Source organism: Desmodus rotundus, chromosome 4 (genome assembly GCF_022682495.2).
Source record: "Desmodus rotundus isolate HL8 chromosome 4, HLdesRot8A.1, whole genome shotgun sequence".
Taxonomy (NCBI): Eukaryota; Metazoa; Chordata; class Mammalia; order Chiroptera; family Phyllostomidae; genus Desmodus; species Desmodus rotundus.
In genome coordinates, this window is record NC_071390.1 from 159923229 (window position 1) to 159947076 (window position 23848).

At 39.7% G+C, this 23848-nt stretch overlaps 1 protein-coding gene across 6 annotated transcripts in view; it reads left to right on the forward strand.

The window, feature by feature from the left end:
* Nucleotides 1–23848, forward strand: part of ARAP2 (ArfGAP with RhoGAP domain, ankyrin repeat and PH domain 2) — a 158690-nt gene that overhangs the window by 52352 nt on the left and 82490 nt on the right. For all 6 annotated transcript variants that reach the window (XM_045182758.3, XM_071221308.1, XM_053922423.2 and 3 more), the window contains 6 exons: nt 9435–9550; nt 12158–12357; nt 15165–15250; nt 15981–16163; nt 18463–18637; nt 19016–19150. In XM_045182758.3, the coding sequence (XP_045038693.2) occupies nt 9435–9550; nt 12158–12357; nt 15165–15250; nt 15981–16163; nt 18463–18637; nt 19016–19150 (895 nt within the window). The remainder of the gene's footprint in view (nt 1–9434; nt 9551–12157; nt 12358–15164; nt 15251–15980; nt 16164–18462; nt 18638–19015; nt 19151–23848) is intronic.

A 23848-nucleotide genomic window follows, 5' to 3' on the forward strand; every position in this document is an offset into this window, starting at 1 on the left:
TTTTTGGATGTATGTATATTTCAGGTCCTTTTTAAGGCATTAACATGCATCTGTGTATTTTATATATACACATACACACTTAAAAAGTGCATGCTATTGTTTGCATATGTGTTCTTTTTAAAAATTGTATCACATTAATCATATTGTAGGGAGCCAGGTCTTAAGGGACTTGGTCTAAAGAGCTAGTTCGCTGAAGAGTGGATGGGTACATTAAGGAAGGCCCTCTATGTTTATGCCTGACATACCATTCCAATTTTTATTTATTTTTATATCCCACTGTATGCTATTCCTTCAAGGCAATTTGCCCAACGATTTGCTCACATGGTTTAGCAAATTGTTTGAAGAATTTGGGTGACATGCTAAATAAGGATTCTTTCCCTTGAATGTAGAGGCTTTAAGCAAGTGTTTAGGAAAAGCACTGAAAGATAAAATAGTTTGATGCAACTTCTAAGTTTTATACATGCACTATATAAAGGATGATGGAAAAACTCTCATAAAAATGTAAGGGGTGTTAGATTTGAGCCTCTGTATCTTAATTTGTATTGGCTCTAATTTAGTTCTATGCATCAAAGCTAAATTCTTTTAATTAAAAAATTTTAAATCATGAATTTATTGTCCATATAATTTATAGTGCAACTAGAACAAAAAGAAAGCGGACCTCCACTACCCTAACATATGAACAGTTTTTAACTTTCTTCCCTCTGTTTGTACATAGTTTTACTAATTTTCCTTGGAGGGGGCTAGAGAGAGTAAACAGACTTGGAGAGAGGTGGAAGGGTGGGTGCTGCAGCCTACGTTGAAGAGCTGTAAGAGAAGGAACTTGAGAGCACGTTCAGAACAAAGAAGATTGGACTGGGAGGTAGCAATTCTGGGTGTATAATCTTGATCTGCTATTGACTGCCTCAAATAATTAAATTAGTCTCTTTGGGTTTAATTGGCATCCTGTGAAGAAGAGAGATGGATTTCTGTCTCTAAGGCCATTTTTTAAGTTGTACAATAAAATTCCAAAAATCTGGACTCATTAGACCCTTTGACTTAGAATTTCTGCAATGATGTAGTGAAATCTGCATTTGTAGAAAGCATCTTGGCACTTCAGTGACAGGACAGCCTGAAACTGCACCCAGGAAAACACTGCTTTAAGGTTTTTCTTCTTTAGGAACTATAAGCATCCAGGTAAAGAGAACAAGATATTTCTGGAGCTGGAAAATGTGTAAAATCAGCCTTCTACAACTTTGGGTGCTTCTTTATTTCATCATCCATCAACTTGGGGTTGCTATACCTCTTTCTGTGATTGTTTCATTTATAAGCGTATCTTTTTCTTGATTGAACATTTTGAAATACGCACATTTAAGTAGAAAGTTAAGAAAAATCATTGTTAGTGGTAATAAATTTAAAAAATTTGAAGAAGTGTTACTAATAAAGTGTGTATTTTCTAAACTATAGCTACTGGATTTTTGTTTTTTGCTAATATCTTAATAATTTTATATGAATTCATTTTTCAGCATATAAGTTCTATTTCATTTTTTTCCCTTCACACCAACTTTTATTACCAGAGAATGCACTGTTGGAGGAATTAAAACTCCATTTGCAAAGTCAGCATGAAAGAAAGTGTTTGAAACTTTTATATGCCTTAAGTTCCTTTAACTCTGTGTATGTCTAGAAATTTACTGTAATTTTGTAGATTATTAGTAACCTTTTTAAAGCCTTTTCCCTACTTCCAATAGGTGTCCCTAAGGTTCCATGTTGGGCATCCCTAAAAATGTATTTTTAGTAATTCTTTTACTTTTCTGGATCTATTATTTTCACTGAATCAAGAACTTCCATGTATTTTCTAAGTTAAAATAGCTATTAGAACAGACATTTTTGTAATTCCTGCTTTCATTTTGAAATTTCTTTTCTCTCTTTCTTTTTTAAATCCTCACCCAAGGATATGTTTAATGATTTGGGGGGGGGAGGAAGGGAGAGATAGAGGAGGGAGAGGGAGAAACATCAATGTGAGAGAGAAATATCGATTGACGGATTGCCTCTGATGTGCACCTGACCTGGGATCACACCCTGCAACCCTGGTATGTGCCTTGACTGGAGATTGAACCCGCAGCCTTTTGGTGTACGGGATGATGCTCCAACCAGCTGAGCTACTGGGCCAGTACAAGTTTCTTCTCTTCTGAGATAAGTGGCAGAAAGATGGCAAAGGGGACGCCAGTCTGCACACTCTTGTGTGTATCGCTGACAGGTCCCAACTCTGTGGAACCAACACAGACTCTTCTCTCAATTGCTCAGTTCTAACGTTTACCTTTTTCGTCTCTTTCTTTCTCTTTCATTCATTAGCAGGTGTAGGAACCCAAACGTGAAGTAGCTCTTGGCTGAGTAAGATAAATGCCTTAGGGAATGTTGGTTGGTTGGTTTTGTTTTTTTCCAGATAGGCTGTAAAAAGGAGAAAAGCACCATGAAGAGAAACATCAAAACATTGTTAGAGAGGAAGATAGCAAAGTAGAAACTGACACTAAAATTCTTTATTTAAAATGTACTTTTAATTATAGCTCACCTATTATATTAATTCCTGGTATACAACATAGCGATTCCACATTTATATACCTTACTATGTAATCACTGTAAGAAGTCCAGGAACCACCTGTCTCCTTATAGTTATTACACTGTTATTGACTATATTCCCTCTGTTGTACATTACATCCTCATGATCTTTTTTACAACTGGAAATTTGTGCCTCTTAATCCCCTTCCCTTTTCCACCTGTTTCCTCATTTCCTCTCCTTTGGCAGCCATCACTTTGTTCTCTGTATCTGTGAGTTTGTTTCTGGTTTGCTCTGTTGTGGCTGTTTTGTTTTTTAGATTCCACCTATAAATAAAATCATATGATACTTGTCATTCTCTGTTTGACGAACTTCACCTAATACTCTCTAGGTCACTTATGTTGTCAAAATGGCAATATTTCATTCTTTTTTACGGCCGAGTAACATTGCGTTGGTGATATGCACCACTTCTGCATTCATTCATCTGTCCCCAGGTACCTCGATCACTTGCGTAGCTTTACTGTTGTAAACAATGCGGTAGCGAGCACAGGCACGCACATATCTTTTCCAATTACCGTTTTCACTTTCTTTGGATAAATACCCAGCATCATACAGTAGTTTTGTTTTTAATTTGTTGAAGACTCTCCGTACTGTTTCCATAGTATAAAATTATTTACCTGTTTACTCCGCTGCAAAACTTAGGTGTTGTCAGCACAGAAATTAAACAGCAACCCTTTAAACATGTAGCACCATTTCTCAACACTACCCCCCAGAGTGTTGAATTTTTGCAAATTTTGTTCTGTTTCTTGTCTTGGCTTATGTTTAGGTGCCTGCAATGTAGTGTAAGTATTATAGTTTTTGTCCATTGTTGCTTGTATAAAATGAGTTGTGTAATTGCATTTGCATAGGCTATACTATTTATTCATCTATTTAACACCTTTTTATTGGGTAGCTTCTCATTTTTGTGAGCTGCTCTAGGCACTAGAGGTACAATGGTAACCCGAAATATCCCTCCTCTTTCGGGTCTTACCTGCCAGTGGGGGTAGGACATAGTGATAAATAAGATTTCTGGTAGCCTTTCGTATGTAGTCTTCTTTTACCTTTTGACTATTTTTTGGCAAGACTTTATAACCATTTTCTAAAGAACTATTTACATTTAAAGTGCTGTTGGCTATGGGAATAGGTACCAGTTTCATTTTAACCTTAAAAGTGCTATAATTTTTACATTCCCAAATTAATGGTATAAATATTTACTTTATTCACTGCTGGTTCTCAGGAGTCCCAGGCAAGTCGTTGGCACTCAGTAAACATTTAGTAGAAGGAACTTGTTGAATTAATGGTCATTTACAGTTGTTTTCTTGAATAGAGAGTTTATCCTTTAAAAATTTTTTCTTTTAAAATGTTTTTTTTCTCTTTGAATTGTCTTTGTGTTTTCTTCACTTAATGGGATTTTGTCTTTTCTTTAAGCTGTTTATATAACAATGGTATTAGTCTTCCTGTCATATTTTCTGCAACCATTTGAGCTATTGCTTATTTTTCATTTTTCATTTAATTTTTGTCACATAGAAATTTTGCTTATGTAATTAAATTTTTTTTTGTATTAGTTTAAAGCCTATAGCTTTTCTGTATTCTGGAAAAATAATTATTGTTATAGTTTATTGATCTCAGAATCATGTGGATGTTGCATGGAATTTCTACAAATGAATGTAAGACAGTTTTTAAGTTATCGGGCTTTACTTCCCATTTGTTATGTTGTCCTGAAAACCAGTCTGCCATCTTTTTTCTAATGCGTATTTTTGAATATCCTGTTAATATTAGCGGATTCATTGCAGCCAGATGTCTTGCTTGGTGGGTTTGTGCATCTATCTATTGAATGATAATTGTGGCATTGAGGTTTTAACCACATAAATTTATTTGATTAAACATTCTCAAATCAGGGTGTAACAGGAGACTCATTCCCCTTCTCTCTCCCAGCATAATGTCCCCTGGTGTGTGTCTGGCATGGGACTGCGACTCTGAGGGAATGTGAACAGACCTCACAGGGCTCTGGGCTGTGCGGTGCAGAAAGAAGCAGCAGGATGCAGTCGGTGGCCTCAGATTCTCTGGGTTCTGTATCTGGCCAAACTTCGCATCTGGTATTCCCCGGGAAATCCAGTGCCAATGTCATACAATGCCACATCTGTTTTCAACAAATGTTTAAGCACCAAGTTCTAAAATCCCTGGCATGGAAACTTGGCATCCAGTATTTCCCAAAATAGGTTTGACATTTCAGCAAATTGGGGGTTAATAAACCCTCCTTTATTTGTTCTGTTTAGGAATCAATCGTTATTTTGCAGCTTTCACTGTATAGTTTTAAAGTGTAGTTTCAACCAGATTTTGTTGCTTCAGATTTGTACACATAACCCATTTCAATATCGGTGAATACTTACCACTGATTATAATCAGGATATTTAATATGGACTCATTGGTGTGAATACTTTCAGTCGTAAATAAAATGGAAAATTTTTTACTGCAGACCAATTCCGGCTTTAGAACCCTCGACTCAAAGGATTGGATGTTCTAGACCCTCTATTTTGTATTCACCACTTTTGTAACAGCGCTGCAGCAGGCAGATATTGCTGTCTTTCAGAAACGAGAAAATTGGGGCTTAGGTACGCTAACTAACTTGCCAGTAGTCATGCAGCCAGTGAGTGGCTCAGCCAAGGTTGTCCCCAGCCTGACTCCCGACGTCCCTTGGCCGTTACCCCTTTGCCAGTGTCCAGTGCGGCTGTTGTTACAGCGGTGTGCGTGTGGTAGGATTCATGCTTTCTGCGATCCTGCATTCTCTGACGACAAATTCAGTGTAAAATACTGTTTACTCAAGAATTGGATTTTGGCTTTATGTTTTCTATAGTAATATTCTAGCCATTTAGTTTTTGAGGTATTGTTGTTTTCAGTCCCGTTTATAGCATTTGAAAGGTTGGCAGTTTGGCTTCTTCCTGACTTGTGCCTGTTTTTCAAAATGGGAATAGTGCTCGCAGCCTGATCGCCCTTAGTGGGTTGTTTATTTTAAATTTTCTTGAAAGTTTACATATTACATCGTACTACATTTGTAAAGAAGAATTTACAAATTCATATTACATCCCACTTTTAAAATGTAACATGCTTGTTATTTTCATTTATGTATGTTCTTATAATTAACTTTGTAATAGGGAACATGTTCAGTTGGCTTCAAACTTAAAAAGGTAGAAAATAACAATAATAATAACAATGGCTAAATAGGACCATGTAGCCCTATTTAGCCATTGTTATTATTATTGTTACTGCATTCTTCTAGGCATTTTGAATGTGTGAATTTAATGCTCCCCAGAGTGATGCAATGGATACTCCTGTTACCTCCATTTCACAGATGAGTGAACTGAAGCAGGAGAAGTGCTTCATACCCAGCTGGTCGAGGTCTTGTCCTTTGTCAAGTGTCACTGCCTTTGGACAGCCTCTTAGGCACATGGCTCTCGTTTCTGGGCTGAACTTGGTGCTTGCCTCACAGGCATCTATGCACTTTTCTTTCACAGACTTGCTACAGTTCGCCCATTCCTTCCTCAGGCCAACCCTTCCCCAAGGCTGGTATCCTGTCTTATGCTTTGGGGCGGACCCAGGACTTAGCACAATGGCTGGCATTGCCAAGTACTTAATAAACACAGTTTGCCAGGACACCTTTTCCTGTTTTAAAAACAGGTATATCTGTCCTGCCTTCTCCCCAGAATTACTTGGTCAAATGAGAGTTCCCAGCTGTTTGTCAGCCTCGGGGCACTGCACAGGTAGATGCTGGACTGACTATGGAGTGTTCTGTGCAAGCTTAGTGAAGACTGAGGCTCCCACAGCCTCTGGACATTAGCACAGGGGTGGGCGCCCAGGACCCACAGGATCTCGATGAAACCCAGTGTATCTCTGAGTTCTGGCCAGTCTGTGTTGAGCCAGCAGTCTTACTGATTTCACGTGATTCCTTTCTGACCTGATCGCTTGCTTTCTTTGCTGTGCAGAGACAGAGATAAGTACTTGTATCCTGTATTTAAATACTGCAGATTCATACTGTCTAGTTTCCACAACTGGTCCTGCTCTCTAATTCAGTGTTTCTCAATGTGGGCTACATGTGAGGATCACAGGGCTGTAGGTTTGCTCTGTTTTTTAGCTGAAGATTCTTAGGCTCTGCTTTCCGATTCGTGGAATCAGAATTTCAGGGGGTGGATCAGAGCAACACAGGTAACTTTGATGAGCATCAAGGAATGAGATGTATTCTAAATATGTTCTAAATACTGGCTGAAAAGGTGGCTTAATGTCACCACAAATATTTTTAATAAGGAACACAGTTGTTTCTGATTTAATAGCCCTCGAGAACACGCGCATTTGTATTGCTCCTCTGTGGGACATCACGCAGTCCATTTGCACTGGTGAGTTTAGTGGATATTCAAATTACTCAAAACCATGTGGCCATAGGATGCGGCTAATAAATGGGTTGCAATTTTTTTCAGGCTGAAAAGTCATCTTTGCCTTGCTCGGAAGAAGTCTGGGGCCTTGAGCTGACCCTCACTTATTTTGTTTTTACCAGAAATTTCAGTTTTGTAGACATTTCCTGACTTGCTTGTAGAAACGAGGTGCCATCTAGTCAGGCTTGATGAGGCCCGTCCGCGTCCATGATGGTTGTCAGTTTGACCATTTGCTGGTCTGATGGCCTGAGTGAGTGCTCTGCCCTTAGAAACACACGGGACCTTCAGGCCAGGCCCCTCAGAGAGCACAGCCCACAGTGACCCGATCTCCAGGTCCTGTCAGGGCATGCGGGGTAACTCTTTTATTCTAGACTTCCCTGTGTCAAGCTGAGCCATCGGAAGCCTGTTTAAAATATCTTATCTTGCTACCCCTCCTTTATTTCCTCATTTATAAAAGGGAGCTGAGTTTCCGCTCACATGCATTGGGGTTTCTCTCACAGTCACATTGTCCAGCAGGTTCATTGGTATGGATAATTGAGAATTTGATTTTAATTCAATTAGTAAGCGTAACACTGACCAGTATGCTGAAACACTAAAATGGGGCAGGTTGGGAAAGTTTGACTCCCTTCTTCTATTGACATAGATCCCACGAAGTACTAATTTTTGTTAAGTGGGCTTTGTACAAAGTGGAAGTATACCACATAATTCTAATTATTTTACAACACTTCACATGTCTCTGTATCTTTTATATTACTGACTCTCAATTTTTGGCTCTCAATTTTCTCTTAACAAAATGAGCCATTTGTTCTTTCATCAGGAAAAACATATTTAATCGATGATTTATTTTATGAAGCATTTTCTTATTCTAACCAAAAACTTGTACATTTAAAAAAATGAGGACACTATTCTGTAATTTGTAATGAAAACTCTAGATACCTTTATAGGTGGGGGAAGATCTGTTATAACATTGTTTTATTTCACTTACTATTATGTCAGGAATGCACTAGTATTAAAAACCTGAAGGGCAGCTTCAATAGATGGGGATTTACTTGCTTTAACAAATCTCTTGGTGGAGGCCTTGGAGAGCTGATGCCTCCAGGGAACAAGACTCTTTCCATTTTTTCACTCACTCCGGCCTCCTGGGCGTGCAAGAATTTGTCCTCGGGCTTTTTGTCACAGGAACCTAACATTCTGCTGAGGCTTCTGGGTGTCTACATGTTATTTCCCAGGAAGATGGGAAGGCAAGGGGTGAAAGGCTTTGTTTTCCCAAAGTTTTTGCTCCACCCTTCCACCCAAGCCAGGAATTATTTATATTTTATTGACCAGAACTGTGACATATGGCCCCTCCCTTCCACCTGCAGGGGAAGAGGGGAAAATAGTACTTTCACCTCTGCCCTGTGTAGCCGGACACACGGAGACAAGGCGGCCCAGGAATTGTCACCTTCCCAGTCTTTGCGCGAACTGTCCTCAGTGCAAGCGGACCCATGCTTTCCGGAGTCTGCCTTCCGTGTGACTGCTTTTCCCAGTCGTAATTGAGGAACTGAGAGCACATTTATTCCACATCTGTTCCCGTAGATATTTCGTGTTTCGAGGTACAGGTTAACTGTGTTTTTAACATGTTGACATTACTTATTTGGTAAATCAAATTCCCAAGCCGTTATGACCACACACTATATTGCAACCTTTAATGCTTTTAAAATGCAGAATATGGCTTTTTGAAGAATTTCTAATTTTGGTGAGACACACCAAACGTTGTGGCTGTAGGTGTTGAACGGAAGGCACTTTTCAAACCAAAATAGCAGTAGAGGAGCTGTTTAGAGTCTAATTGAAGAAAGAGGAATGTAATAAAATATTGGACAGGAGATAAAATTGTAAAGTAAGCGCCTTTGTTGGAGAGTAAATGGGACAAATTATGTGACAGCAGAGCTGACATCGTATAGTGAAACAAAGGAAGAGCAGGCAGATGGCTGGCGTTTGGTCCCTCTCTACCACGCACCCCTTCACTTTCCTCGTAACTGGGTCTTTCTGAGCCCCGACCCCTCCTTCTTCTTACATAGATAGGAGTGGTAGCGGCCGCACAGTGTAAGTTGCTCGCAGACCTAGAGAACTGCTGGGCATGTGGTAATGAAGATGAAAAAGTGCCAACTTTCAAAGAGCCGGCCATGTGTAGCTCAAGATTGCTGTCCTCCCCAGCTTACGTTCCACGTGGAGAAACCCCTACTTTAGTAACAGCCCGGCTGTCACTCTCAGAATGGTGCCTTCTTATCACGTATTGAAAGTAACTCCCTGAAGTAAGGAAACGACCCAATGCATTTTTGAAGGAATTGTTTAATTCCATAGGTGTGTGTAGTAAAATTTAGTAGGATTTATTGGGTTTTAGAGAATAGAGTTGTACTTTTAAACTCATATTTTTGTTTATCATTTTTTGTATTTCTCTTCAGGATTTTAAGAGTGGACTTGGTATTACCACAATTCCTATGAATGTAGCAAATGTAAAGCAAGTGGATCGAACTGTGAAACAATCTTTTGAAATAATCACTCCCTATAAGAGTTTTAGGTAAGCTATGTTTAAACATTTTCTGTTGGTAGTGGTGATTTTATTTCTTAGGACATTTAATAAAATAGTATTTTACTTTTCCATGCTGTTTAATTTCTTGGCCAGTATATGTAAACACCTTGTATGACTCGAATAATCACAGAACCTGCAGACATACTAATTACATGAAATTTGAATTGTTTCTTTTCTTAATACCTCTTTTTCTTCGTAGGCTTAGTGAGCATGTTCATTTTTTTTATTAACAAATAACATGAAAATCTACATCCCATGTTGAAGGAATGAAACAAAAAGAAAATTACTTTATCTTGAAGTTGTATTATCTATTTTCTTTTAGCTTAATCAATTATAGTCCCTCCTTTAAGATCAATCCCTAGTTGTAAATGCTCTGTAATGATTTCCTAAAGGGAACTTTACCTTAAAATGATGCTGAATTTAACGGCCTTCGGTTACTCGCTGATCAAATATTTTAGCACTTTGTCGTATACCCTGCATTACGGTATTCTCGGAATCGTTCAGTATGACAGCGAATCGGAAAACTTAATAGATGCTCTTAGTATGTGTTAGAGCGATCTAGAATGCTCCATAGCTTTAGCACATGGAAGAGGCCTACGTCAGCATCTCTTGAGTTCCACCATGTGAATTCATTTGTCCCAAATAGTCAACAGACCAAGGGCAGTGTAAAGGTCAGAGGCAATTGTCGGAGGCCTTTAAGGACTAACAATTACTTAGCAATTTGAAAAACATTGCCAGGTCTGGTACTTAATCGATCTGTCAAACTATGTCTACTGGCTCAAATGTTAACAAAAGATGCCATAAAGAATACTAAGCTTTATTTTCACATATGCAGATTTATGCTTCAACTGAAAATGTAGATGTTGGCTGACCTGATTTTACTCACTACACTTCTGACACCAAATAGGTGGGGTTTTCCTCATAGAAGCCTACTCTCCCTGTCTCTGACACCAACTGGGTGTCCTCCAGTTCACTTTGGTTCTGCCATACCAGAGTGAGCCTCAGACCCCCAGGCTAAGGGCTCAGCCCCACAGGGTGGTCCTCTCCATACCAGTAGCAAGTTGGGTCCTGAGGTTTCTCACACTTCTGTATAAACTGGCTATATATTGGGACTCCTGTGACCCCTTCTCCCCAGGTTTGACAAATCACTAGCATTGTTCATAGAACTCAGGGAAACAGTGTAATTATTATTACCAGTTTGTTGCAGAGAATGCAACTCAGGGAAGGCCAGATGGGAGATCAGCACAGGGCAAGGTACAGGGGACTAATGGTGAGAGCTTCTGGGCCCTTTCTGGGTGCATGGCCCTCCCAGCAGCTCAATGTGTTCACCAACCTGGGTGCTCTCTGAACGCTATTGTTTAGGGGTTTTTATGGAGGTTTCACTCCGTAGGTGTGATTGATGAAATCCTTGGCCATTGGTGATTAACTCAACTGCCAGCCCTCCTGCCCGCTTCTGGTGAGGGGTGGTGGTGGTTGGGGGACGTCAGGGATGGGGCTAGATGAAAATTCCAACTCTCCAATCACACCTTGGTCTTTCTGATTCCAGCTCCATTCTAGGCTCCCAGCCTGTAGGGAGCTCGTTAGCATACGAAAGACACTTTGTATCAGTTCAGTGGTTTCAGAGCTCTGTACCAGGAACCAGGGGCAAAGACTGAACATCTGTTTTCCCTTGTACCTTGCTGACTGTGACCAGTCTCTATGGAGAAGCAGAAACCACTAAGAAACCTCTAAATATTCTAGTGATGCTGGAACCATAAAGAACTTCAACAAGTATCCACGTAGGACACTTGGTTTTCTTATAGATTGTTTAGGATGTGTTAGTCATCTGTTATTTTCATTATATTTCAAAGCATTTTCATCTTTAGAACAGAACGTTTTAATGTGAGGAGTTACTCTGGGTTATTGACTGAGAAGGGAGCACCCTAAGGCTTTTCTGGCCGTGTTGCAGCTACCCAGTGAAATTTCTTAAAGGAGCTTAAGAAACTAGTGTTTAATTTTATATTTTTTCACTCAGGCACCCAATAGACACTAAGAATTAGAATAAATCAAAACATGGCTAAAAATGACCTAGGATTCTGTTAGAATAGTAATCACTCAAACTTTTTGATTTCTCAGTTTCTTAAAGCCATCCGTACATTCTTCTAATTAAAAAAAGAATCTTTTTTTAATACTGGTACGTGCTTTTGATTGTTTAGTTTCAGACATGATGACATTCTTTCTTGGCAAAATAATCCTATAGTTTTGAAACTCTGCCAGTCTCCCATTGATTATTGTATAACCACTGCTTAGAAAACATGGGCTCTCATATAAGCTTTTGACCTAACAAGACAATTTGTATATCCTGCGCAGAAAAATATGTATGTTAATTTTGTGTCCACATGTGTAAACAGAGTCATAAGCAGTGTGAAAGGTTAAAAGAAAAACACAGATTTCTAAATTAGATGATTTTTAACAGATAAGACTATCCAACTGCCTTTAAGGCATGTTTTTCAGCTGCTGTTTAATTTGTGACTGAAATGAATATGCAAGCTGAACCCAGTGCTTACTTGGCCTGTACAAGGGAGATCGCTAATGCAGAAACATTCACTGTTGCAGCTTTATAGCCGAGTCGGTAAAGGAGAAACAAGAGTGGATTGAAGCTGTGCAGCAGTCGATCGCGGAAACTCTCTCTGATTACGAAGTAGCCGAGAAGATCTGGTTCAATGAGTCCAACAGGAGCTGCGCCGATTGTAAAGCCCCGGACCCTGACTGGGCATCCATCAATCTCTGTGTTGTCATCTGTAAGAAGTGTGCAGGTAATTAGGGATACGTTACGCTCATCACTGGTGGCAGATTGGCGCTGAGTGCTCTCTGCTGCCATATACCGTGTCCCAGCTAATGGTTGTGGAAAATAAAAACACAGAAAGCTTATCACATTTAAATCAATTTTAGAAATGTAATTCTAAACTTCTCCTATGCATGACTTAGATATAAAAATTGATTTTTAAGCTTGTAATCATTTTTTTGTGCCTACTGGCCCATGTGTGGCTTTTAAAGAGACATTTGACATTCTAAGATTTTAGGTGGACGTGTTTCAGAATGCACCCTGCTCTTTGTATGATTTGTCCTTTTTTCTCCTGTTATATTTTGTAAGTCCTGCTTTTCACATCAAGGTTGTTCTAAGCTCTAAACTTCATACACCAGATGTGGTACCTCTTATAATGAGAATTTTCACACAGAAGCGTTTTCTAAGAGTGTTGAAGTTTATTAAAGTAACCAGTGCTATGACTCGCTTTCCTGTTGTGACCTTCCACCTTACAGACAGTTGAGAGCTCACTGTATTTGGAGCTCAGACAGTTGTCCAAGTGAGTGGAGGGAATGGAACCCCACTTGGGTTATGTAATCATGGAGGTCTTGGAGAATGGTAGCCACAACACAAACTTCATGTTTTTGCTCTACCAGATATTGTGCTGGTCCTAGGAATTAAAAAGATGTCTAAGACATGACGTTTCCTGCAGTAACATATAAATAGTAATTACCACAGAGGATACTAAGGACAAAAGTAGGTAGAAAACAGGTTTCATTGAGAGACCTGGGGGAGGAGCACCCCGGTCAGCTGGAGCCAAGACAAAGGTTCCTTCAGACCCTTAATGCTTCTAGAGCTCTGTGCTACCCCAATTCTCATCACGGTAGTGTAGGTTTCCCGAAGACCTAATTAGCAACATCGGTAGAAACAACAAAAAGCATCAATTAATCACCCTGTACTTTTCATTTTTCCCTATCACTTTCTCCTCTTGAGTCTGAGGAAGAGATAGCCTTTGTATTATCCAAGGCTGTTAAATTTCCTTTTTTTCCTTCCTTCTTGGGATCTTCACTCCATCACTCACTGTCTGTGGAAGCTAGTCAACTATGGTTTCTTTTGTTTCGGTAGATAAACTTGCTCTCGTCTGTTCTGTTAATCTCAGCTTTCTGAAAACTTACCATTCCCTTCTGTGTATCACTTAGTCCCTGTTTTCTTTCATAGACAAATATTTCCAAGAGCAGTGATCTGCACAGGTTTTCTTCATTTCTTTAACTTCCCAATTTTTCTTCAGCATCTGTTATCAGCCTGTTTTTCTCTCTATCCAGTAAATATATTTTCACCACATTTACCAGTGTATTTTACCTCTGAATTTCTGTTCAATCAGTTGCTGTCTTTATCGTCTTCTGCAATGTTTAACGCTCATGATCAGCCTGTTGCTTTACGAATTCCCAGCCTCCCTCAACTTCTAGAACACCATTTCTTCCTGGTGAGCTCTTCCTACTCTGGTCATTCTTTTTCAGGCTACTTTTCCTCTGCCTGCTCCTGAAACATGCGTGTTCCCTTCCTCTCTGATGTTCCTGAGTGATGATATTTATCATTTGAATTCAACACTTATTTTTATGCAGATGGCTTTGTTAGAAAACACACTCTTATATGTACCTAATAGGATCTCTGCTCAGATTTGCCTAAGACACCTCAAAAATAGCGTGTGAAAAATGGAGCTCTCGCTGGGGTGCAGCTCCTTACATAAAACTACATTCTCCTATGTTCCGGGTCTCTGTCAGAAGCGATACTGTCCACCCCACACTAAATCTTAAAACCTGAGAGACCCTCTGGACCCTTTCTCTTTCCTTAAAGTCCATGAAGTCCCGTCTGTTTCTCCTTGAAGTGTTTCTCAATCTGCCCTCCATTTTGTTCCTCTTTCTGATGCTTCAACTTGGATTCTGTCATTTCTTGTGTAGGCTACTCTAACACCATCTAACTCTTCCTACGTCGTTCTGAGTTTGACCCCTACTGCCTTTCGGTAGGATTTATAAATGCAAACCTGTGCAAATTCCTGCCCTGGGAATTTTGAAGCTTGTCTTCTGAGTAGTTTCCATCTCAAAGAGGAGAGGAAAGGGACCTTTCCTGATACAGGAACGAGCCTGCATGCTTTTACAGAAAAGGTCCTTAAAATCAAGGATTATGCCTTGTATACTTTTCCCTGCTCAGCTTAGAAATGAGACATCTAGCATGTGCCGGGGTGCCCAGGAATGACTGAGCTTTGATTTATGCAGCGGAATTGAACTGATAACAGCAGAATGCTGGGCTGTTACTTTCTTCCATGTGTGAAGTAGTAGAATAAAGAATCCACTGAAGATTTTTAAGTTCAGATTTGTTAGAGTTGCAGCTAGTATTTTTTAAGAGTAAAGGGGTATCTGTTTTCACACACATGTAATGTACCCAGACCCGCTATAAAATATTTTCAGCGACCTACAGTTTCCAGTTAATTACCAAACAACGCACAAGTTAGATAGGTATGTCTGTAAATGCATACATACGGAGGTGCACACATACATACCCACATCCCCGTATAGAGCCACACACACTGTTGAGAGTATAGTGTTGGGCCAGTACAGGGTGACCGGGAAGGTGATTGCTGTTACCTCCATTGTGGTTGGTTATGACTTCTGTATAAATACCCTTAGTACCCCAGAGCAGAAGTTAGATATTAAGTTGTAAAAATGTGTAAATGCACACATCCATATGCAGTTTTAAAAAAAGATAAAAATACATTTACATACGAATTAGTATAAAAATGCAACTGTTTTTTGACTTCAGGACAACATAGAGCTTTAGGACCAAAAGATTCCAAGGTTAGAAGTCTAAAAATGGACGCAAGTATTTGGAGTAACGAACTCATTGAGGTAAGTCCCTCCGAGCGGTGCTGGTGGCCAGCCGAGGTCTGGGAGGAGGGCTGCCGCTTGGGAGCTCCTCGAGGAAGTTCTCACCACATCATCAACATGGCTGTAGCCTGTTTCATTGTAGCAGCTTTTTACTTTTAACTTTCAGAAGGCTTCCTGAGTTATTTTAAAAGTAAAAAGTACAAGGAGCTTTAATAGTAATAGCTACTTTTAAAATCTTGACAGCTTTTTCGTGAAGCCAGGATTTACTTTCTCTTTAACTCAGCGTGGATCAAATATTAGAAAAGTGCTGAAAACACTGGGCAAACGTTCCCCTTCTTTATCCTGGCCATGCTCTGTCATTAACTGCGATCACGTCGAACGCGCTGTCTCCCGACTCCGTTTTCTGCTCCGTTCCAGCACCACCCCCAACCACAGCAGCCCACCTACTCAGCCCTTTTACATGAATCTGGCTCCATGTGAGCTTCAAGAAATAATAATGCTACTGCTGCAATTTGTGTGGCTTGCAATTTCTTTCCTTGCTAATCTTTTACCATTATTAAAAACAGCTAGACAGTATTGAAAATATAAATAGTATCTGCTTTCACGCTCCGTCTTCCTGAAAGAGTTGGATCCTTCTTGTATTTTTGCATATTTTATACTGTTAGGCTTTAATTTATAATGTGAGTCAGTTTTCTGCAGATTTAAGTACATTTTAGGAACTGATATGTTTCATAATTTTTTGATAATTCAGCTTTTTATTGTCATTGGAAACAAAAGAGCAAATGACTTTTGGGCTGGTAATCTTCAAAAAGATGAAGAATTACACATGGACTCCCCAGTAGAAAAGAGAAAAACCTTCATTACTCAGAAGTACAAAGAAGGAAGATTCCGAAAAACCCTTTTGGCATCTCTGTCCAAGGAAGAATTAAACAAGGTATCCAATAAAACATTACAGTAGACATGGATTTGTAGTATCCTTTTAAATATGTGCCAAGAATTTTGGAAAGAAGTAAGAAATCTTTTACTGTTTGCTAAATTGTTTAATTTTGGTTCCTCTTGTGAGATTGTGTCAGTGGTTTCCCCTTGTTTCACTTAAGGAGTTGTCACGAAAGCAGATAAACTCTTTGTCTACGAGATTCCAGCTAACTTAGGCATATCCCATTATTCTTAAACTGTTGACCGCTTTCCCTGTTTTGGGGACTGGATACCAAATACAGCTTAAGCTCTTATGTTGCTGACTTGCTGTCACCAGAGTTAACATCATTTACCCAGTTTATTGTTACAAGCAGTGGTTTGAACTGTTGTTTGCCTTCGGCTGAGTCATTTCCAGGTCTTTTTGTGACCATGTCAGGCTACTTACTAGTCTTCACCCTGTTGGCAGAGGGTTTGGTAAGCATCCTGTCCCCGTCTCCTAAAGTTGCTGTTTCTGTTTCTTGTGTGTCAGGGGGCTCCCCTGTGCATAGATTTTTAAAGCATATGCTTTTATATGCTGTAGTTTTTCTGTTTAGAGAAGGTTTCTTTCATGGTTCTCAGTTCTTCGGTGTGCTTTTGAGGGCAGGCCTCATTCGATGAGGGTCCCCAGGTAAGGAGCGTTATGCCAAACGTCTTGGAAAATAAAGACCTTTTCTATACTTTCTGGACATGGCCAATCTCACTAAGCATAATGCCCTCAAGGTCCATTCATGTTATCACCCATAGTAGAATTTCCTTCTTTCTCATGGCTGAATAATATTCCGTTATGTGTACCTACCACATCTTTATCCATTCATTTAATAAGGAACACTTAGTTTGTTTCCACACAGTGGCTTTTGTGAATAGTAGTGCTGCAATGAGCATGAGAAGGCAGGTATCTTTTCAATATTCTGTTTTCATTTCCTTTGTGTATATATTCAGAAGGGGGATTGCTGCATGATAAGATAATTGCATTTAATAACAACTAGAAGAAATACATATGATCAGATTGAGACGAAAGTCAGAAATGGGAGGGACATTAGCTTTTATATTTTCCAATGCCCTACTTTTATAGGGGCGAAAAAGGACTGAGACCCAGAGAGGAGAAGGGATTGCCCACGATCGCCTAGATAATTACTGCCAAGTTAGGTACAAGCATTCAGGTTCCTGGATCCTAAAGTGAAGGAAATTCTGGAGGTAGAAAAGATAAGTACTTTTGAACTAGTAGGCCTTCCAGGCTGGAACTGGGAAGGCATCCTGGGACTTTTACTTTTTTAATAGAAGTTATTTATTTATGGAACAGTGCTGGTAGAAACAGGTGAGACAGCAAGAGTGGAGGCAATTTGATACAGTTGTTCATGGCCTGTGCACGTTGGACAGACAAGCTAGATTTAAAATCCTGGGACTTTCGACTGCACACTCTGAGCTGCCCACTCGGATAGTCAACGAGTGATTGTCCTGAAGCTGCATCGCAGAGGGCAAACTTACCAGGGACCCATCCAGACGCACCATGTCAGGAAGGAGGTAAAGCGGGAAGCTAAGGCTAAAGTCAGATGGAATCGGGGGGCCAAAATCAGAGGGTTTGGAAGCAAATGAGAAGCCAGTAAAATGAGGAAGCAGGAAGAGAGGATGAGAAGCGATCTAAAGGCAGCTTATTTCCTCAAGGATTAAAAGAACTCAGTTTCCATCACATCTGTGCAGTGATGACGTATAACTAAGTCAGCAATGTTTCATTGTTTCAATGTTTTTTAATGTTTTATTGTGTCTGCTACTGCTATTGCAGCTGCTGCGGTCCCACATACCTGTCCCCTAAAGGGAAGGATTCTGAATTTGACTCTTCTTTCAAATTAGCAGAGCACAACAATAATTAAAAGAGTCTGTAGACCCCGATTAGGCTGGAAAACACATACATACAGCATTCATATGACAAAGCATTCAGTGGATACTTCATTATTACATTTGAAATGTTTTGAATTTTCTGAGAATCAGTCATTATCATAGTTTGTAAGTATAAAATATGTCTTCCAAAGCAAATATACTGGATTGGAAGGATTGGGACCTCACAGCAACAAAACAATGAGTTGAGACTTGGAGATAGTGGATTATAATTTAAATTCATACAAATCAGGCCTTGTGTGCCTGTTGCCTAATTCAAGGCATACTTAAAATTATATTTGTTAGTTAGAAACGAATACAAACTTCTGATCAGGAATGGATTGGCAGACTCACTAATTGTAATAGCTAGAATTGTATTTTCTTCCTTTTTTTCTTTTAATGAGCAGGCTCTGTGTGCCGCCGTGGTGACGCCGGATGTTCTGGAGACAATGGCTTTGCTGTTCAGTGGGGCGGATGCCATGTGTGCGACCGGAGACCCCATGCACAGCACCCCCTACCTGCTGGCCAAGAAGGCTGGGCAGAGCCTGCAGATGGAGTTTCTCCACCACAACAAATTCTCAGGTCGGTCCTGTCTCTTCGTTAGCCTGGTTTCTTCTGGTGTACCCCTGATGGGAATGAAGCAGTGTTATTTCATTCTAAGAAAAAGTTTAGGACATACGTCTTTTCTGTTTCTTTAATCTTCCAAATGGAAGATTGAAACAGTTAATCCTGTGTGATCATTTTCACCACAATTAAATCTGATTTTCAAGTATGAATAATAACCACAACTAAAGTGCTTATTTTGTAAGTTTTATGCAAAGTGAAATAACTATCTGTATATTTATACTGTGGTTTATTTGAAGTAGTTTTTCTTCTAGCTTGAAACTCACATATTCATAAGCAAAGGGAAAATTGTTTATATTTTAGATTTCAAATGCCTTATTTCTGCAATTTCTCTAGATTTTCCTCAACATGACATTCATTTTGAAGGGGGATTAAGTCAAGAGTCCTCCCAGGGCACGTTCCTCTGTGACTTTCTGTACCAGGCTCCTTCTGCTGCGCCTAAACTCTCTTTGGAGAAAAAACTGCTGGAAGGTATCTTTTCTGTTCCTTTTAGATTTTGTTATCTGATAAAAGTGTATTTCATTATCAAAACAATTAGGTTTAAATTTTGATACGTTTTTCCCTTAAGATGTTAGATTTGATCTTGTAGTAGAGAAATATATATTTTAGAAGTTATAAATGCTTCCAGGCACAGATAATATTTTATGAGCTGCAACAAGGATTTTACCCCTGGGTTGGAATGCTGAGTGAATGCTCAGCGGAATTTACTGACGTCTGCTGTCGGGCCAGCCAGTTCTGTTTCAGGATTTAAGGGTGACTCAAAGACATGTGAAACTTAGCCCCTTTCCCTAGGGACAGACACCCTGACTGGCGAGATAATAGAGGTAAAGGTCAACACAGGAGGAGCTGACTAGTTTTCAGTGTGTATTCTGTCAGCATACTAAGTGATATTAAGTAGTTCAGTTTGTTCTGGTGGTGTGTGTGTATGTGTGTGTGTGTGTGTGTAAGTAAAATAGAGCGTAAGCATGGTTTCCAAATAATGATGGGAATTAATTTGATTTAATCACCTACTCCAAATTTGGGGAATTATCAGTGCAGAGTCCCTTAGGCATTTATCCGTCCAGTTCCTTGTGTCAGGCTTGTGCTAGGTAGGCGTTAGGAATACAAAAACGAACAAGACACAGGCCTCCTGCTCATGTGGCAAATATGGGAACTCATTTTAGAAATATAGTCAGGAAAATATGAGATCTGTCTTCCTGGAACAAAGAGAATGTGTGAGAGATTAAGCTGTACCAGCCAGTTGATGGTGGGCGTTCAGAGGCTCAGGAGCCTAGTTCCTTAGGTGGTATAATCCTGCTATATTACTCCATCAAAGGAATAATAGGATGAAAAACTCACTTTAAAATGTTACTTCGGATCTTTATGCGTTTGAAGTGATTATTTCAGTACAAATGCTTTGTTTCGCAAAAATAGTATTTCCCTAAGCAGAATTACATTGGGATTAACTGTACTTCATTAGATTTTTCTGAAAACAGTAGCAATCCTTTAGTGAGCACGTACTATAGTGGGGCATTGCTTTAGGTGCTTTACATACATTAATTCTAATCCTCATAAAAATTCTGCAAGATAGTTGCTATTGTGCTGATTTTCACATGAGAAATAGAGTTCAGCATGAGGCAGAGTTTTACATCTGGATTGTGTTCTAATTGTTACTGTAACATTTCGGCATTGGCCAGTGTGCCACCGGTGACGCTGGGGTGGCGCAGCATTTTAATCCTTTGAATTTAGATGTTTTTGGTTCTTTCAGCAATTGGTTTTTAATGTCTCCCTTAACTTTAATAATAAATGACAAATTTTATAGAGATTTTTCTCCTCTTCTGTTACTCCTTATCTTTGTTTAACCATTAAGTAGTCAAACTTAACTGATGAGCAGAAGGAGGAAGTACCTGAATTATCTGTGAATTGACGATGACAATTACTAAAATAATTACAAGTTTTCTAGATGTCTTTTCTAAATAGTAGATCTTAGCCCTGCCCTTCAAACCATTGTATGAAGGTATAATAGGGAATTTGAAATATAGGACTTTATTCCTAAATCTCTCCAGTATATCATAAGCACCCCGCAGGCTAAAAATAAGATATTTATTTTTGACAATTGTTGTTGTAATATTTATAGACTTATCAGTTTTACTATTTCCTTGGAATAGATTTTTTTTTGTTTTTCTTAATCAGTTGAGAATTGAGGTGATGTGTTAAACTTGTAACTAAATCATGTTTCCTTTTATCTTTTATAAATTAACTATAGATATTTTTTGTTCAAATTTATTTTAAAAAAACAAACTGGTGCATTATCTGTATGTGCAATTTAACTAGGCATGTTTTCTCCTTTTCGAACATTCTCTTCTAAGTATATGGAATTGAACTTTTCTATCTTGTGTGTGTATGTAGCACACAGGGATTCCGTCATTGGAAATAACCTCCTGGCAAAGAATTATTTGATGGTCTTCATTTCTTCCATCTAATTCGTCAGCGAGGTCTAGTATTTCAAAATCAGAATGGGTTATCAGTTAGTTGGCTGCTCTCCATGTCCACTAATGCAGTTCTAGTCCCAGCCACTATCACGTCCTGCTTCGGCTGTGACAGCCTCCTTGTTTGTCTGCCAGGACCTGCCCTAGCCCCTCTTAACCATTTTCCAAAAATCAGACTCAATGACCGTTAAAAATGTAAATCAGATCATGCACTTTCATTGCTCAAGCACACACAGTGGCTTCCCATTCCAGAGTATCGCCCTGTTCCTTATTCTGATCTAAAAGACCGTCTCGTGCCAACTCCCCTTTATCTCAGATTCTTCCTTCCTTTGCTGTATCGTGCCTGGCCACACTGGTTTCCTGTCTGTTTCTGCAGCATACCCCATTTTTCTTTCTGCCTCTTCTGGACCTTTGTGATTGCTATTCACTCTACAAGAAGCCCCCGCCCCCCGTTTTGGCTCCTTGTTCTCTTTCGGGGATCAGTTCACTGCTGGCCGTCAGAGAGACTGCTTTGGCACTCTGCCAAAGTGTGTTCCCACTGCCAGCTCTTCGCTTGTATAGTTGGCTGCTTATTTCCATTGTAGCACTGAGCACGTGAAGGGCATCCCTCCGCCGCTGATTTGTTTCTCTTTCCCTCTGGAGTGGAAGCTCTGAAGCACCAGCATTTTCTGGCTTATTCAGGATTATCAAATCTTTGGTGTCTAAAGCCATATCAACACGTAGTAGACCCAGGATTACTATTTGTTGAAGAAATGACCATTTCTCAAAGCACAATACAGCAGTGTAAAAGTGCAAGTGATTGTTAATATTTTGTTTTTCACCTGTGTATACAAATGTACAGTTGCTGGTAAGAGACATACTTTGTTCAGAAAGAGCCTGCTTAGGAACGAAGAAGAAGTCGAACCACCATGAACCATCAGGCGTACAGTTCTGGTGTTTTATTTTTTTCTTTTTCTCTGTGCCCTCAAGATTCTGTGGTGGTGTTATTCCTGTTGAGTACCAGCTTTACGGAAAAGATAAATTGTATGGAAAGATTTAGAGAGTAAAGTGCAGTTGTCACCTTTGCCTCTGAATGGCAAGCACCTGGACTGCACCACTCCATCAGCGCTTGTCCAAACGCCATAGAGCAAAATGATTAAAAACCAAGAAAAAGTCAGGGAATAAAGTGCAGGCAGTCCTTCAGAGAATTACAGAGGCTTCAAATTGTCAGTTCAGGTTTTCAGGATTTGAAGTTCTCCTAGCCTGTGGTTATGAAGACTGATCTGTATTTTTCTTTCTCTTCTCCATTTAGTGTTCATGAAAAGGAAGATTGATAGCTCTTGTTAAACCTAAGTATAGAGCTGAATAATAGCATCCCGGTTTTGTTTTCTGTTTTCTCCCCTCAACCATATTTTCCCCTTTAGCATCTTACTTTGATTTGTTGATGCATTGTTTGATTTTTAAAAAGAAAGTCACTGATAGGGTTTACTGGAAACTCTATATTATGTTTCTATTTAATTTCATAGATTAGCACTGAAGAATTTTGAAGATCTGTTGTTCTCTAAGTGCCTAGCTTGTGTAGTTGTAAAAAAGATTTTCCAAGGCTAAAACACATTTATATTAAATTATTTTTATTTTATGATTATTATTTTTTACTTTGGAGAGAGGGGAAGGGAAGGAGAAAGAGAGGAAGAATAACATCAGTGTTTTGGTTGCCTCTTTCACTCCCTCTGTGGGGACCAAACCCACAACCTAGGCATATAGCCTGACCAGGAATTGAACTGGCAACCTTTTGCTTTGCAGGATGGTGCCCAACCAACCGAGTCACACCGGTCAGGGCAAAAACACACTGGTTTTAAGTGAAAAGGGTTCCTAGTGTATATTATTATGCCAGTGGATGTTGAATACTGTCAGCTTAGGAAAGTCTTCATCAGGAGGCAGCTTTGTGCTTTCTAAAAATAATAGTTTCACCTTAACTACCTCAGACTGATTGTGCACATAGGCATTAGAAGGTGTGGCCTGTACCCTAACAGTTTAAAAACGATCATACATAATTCAGATGGGTAGCAGGCACAGAGAGAGAGGTAGTACGCGAAGTAGTTAGGACTATAGCTTTGTGAACTAACTGCCTGGGTTCTACCTCCAGCTCTGTCCATTCACTGTTTTGTGCCTGTTGACAGGTTACATGGAAGGGGTACGTACTGACAGAGCTGACCTAATCGGGCTCTTCTGAGGACTCAGTGAGTTCATGTGCATGAAGTGTGTAGAGGAATGCATGGCGCGTCAGTGCGGGGATGAGGGGGAGAAGGAGCAGCTGGAGAGGGACTGCTTCTGGTCTTCATTTAGCCCTTGAGTTTAGGTACATCCTACCAGCTGCAGAAGACAACCTAGGCACCCAACTATAGTACCCATGTCACTTCACAGTTGAATTTCAGTAGGTTACCTCTAGAGTCCTTTACCTGTGCTTGAGTAAGTTCTAATAATGTGTGTCTTCCCTGACCTAAGCATTAAGATTGACTAAAAGGGACGAACAACCCCACTAGTCAGTCCAGTCACTGTGTACATGACCTCTTGCCTGCTGAATAGCTTGCAGTCGGACGGTTGTCCATTGAGAGTGGCCCCAGTTTTGTTTCTGTTGGGTATCTTCTGGTGACTTCGTGATAGTAAGAGTTCTGTAGCCAACCAGGTGTCATGAATAGCATTGGCATTTCTCAAGGTCAAA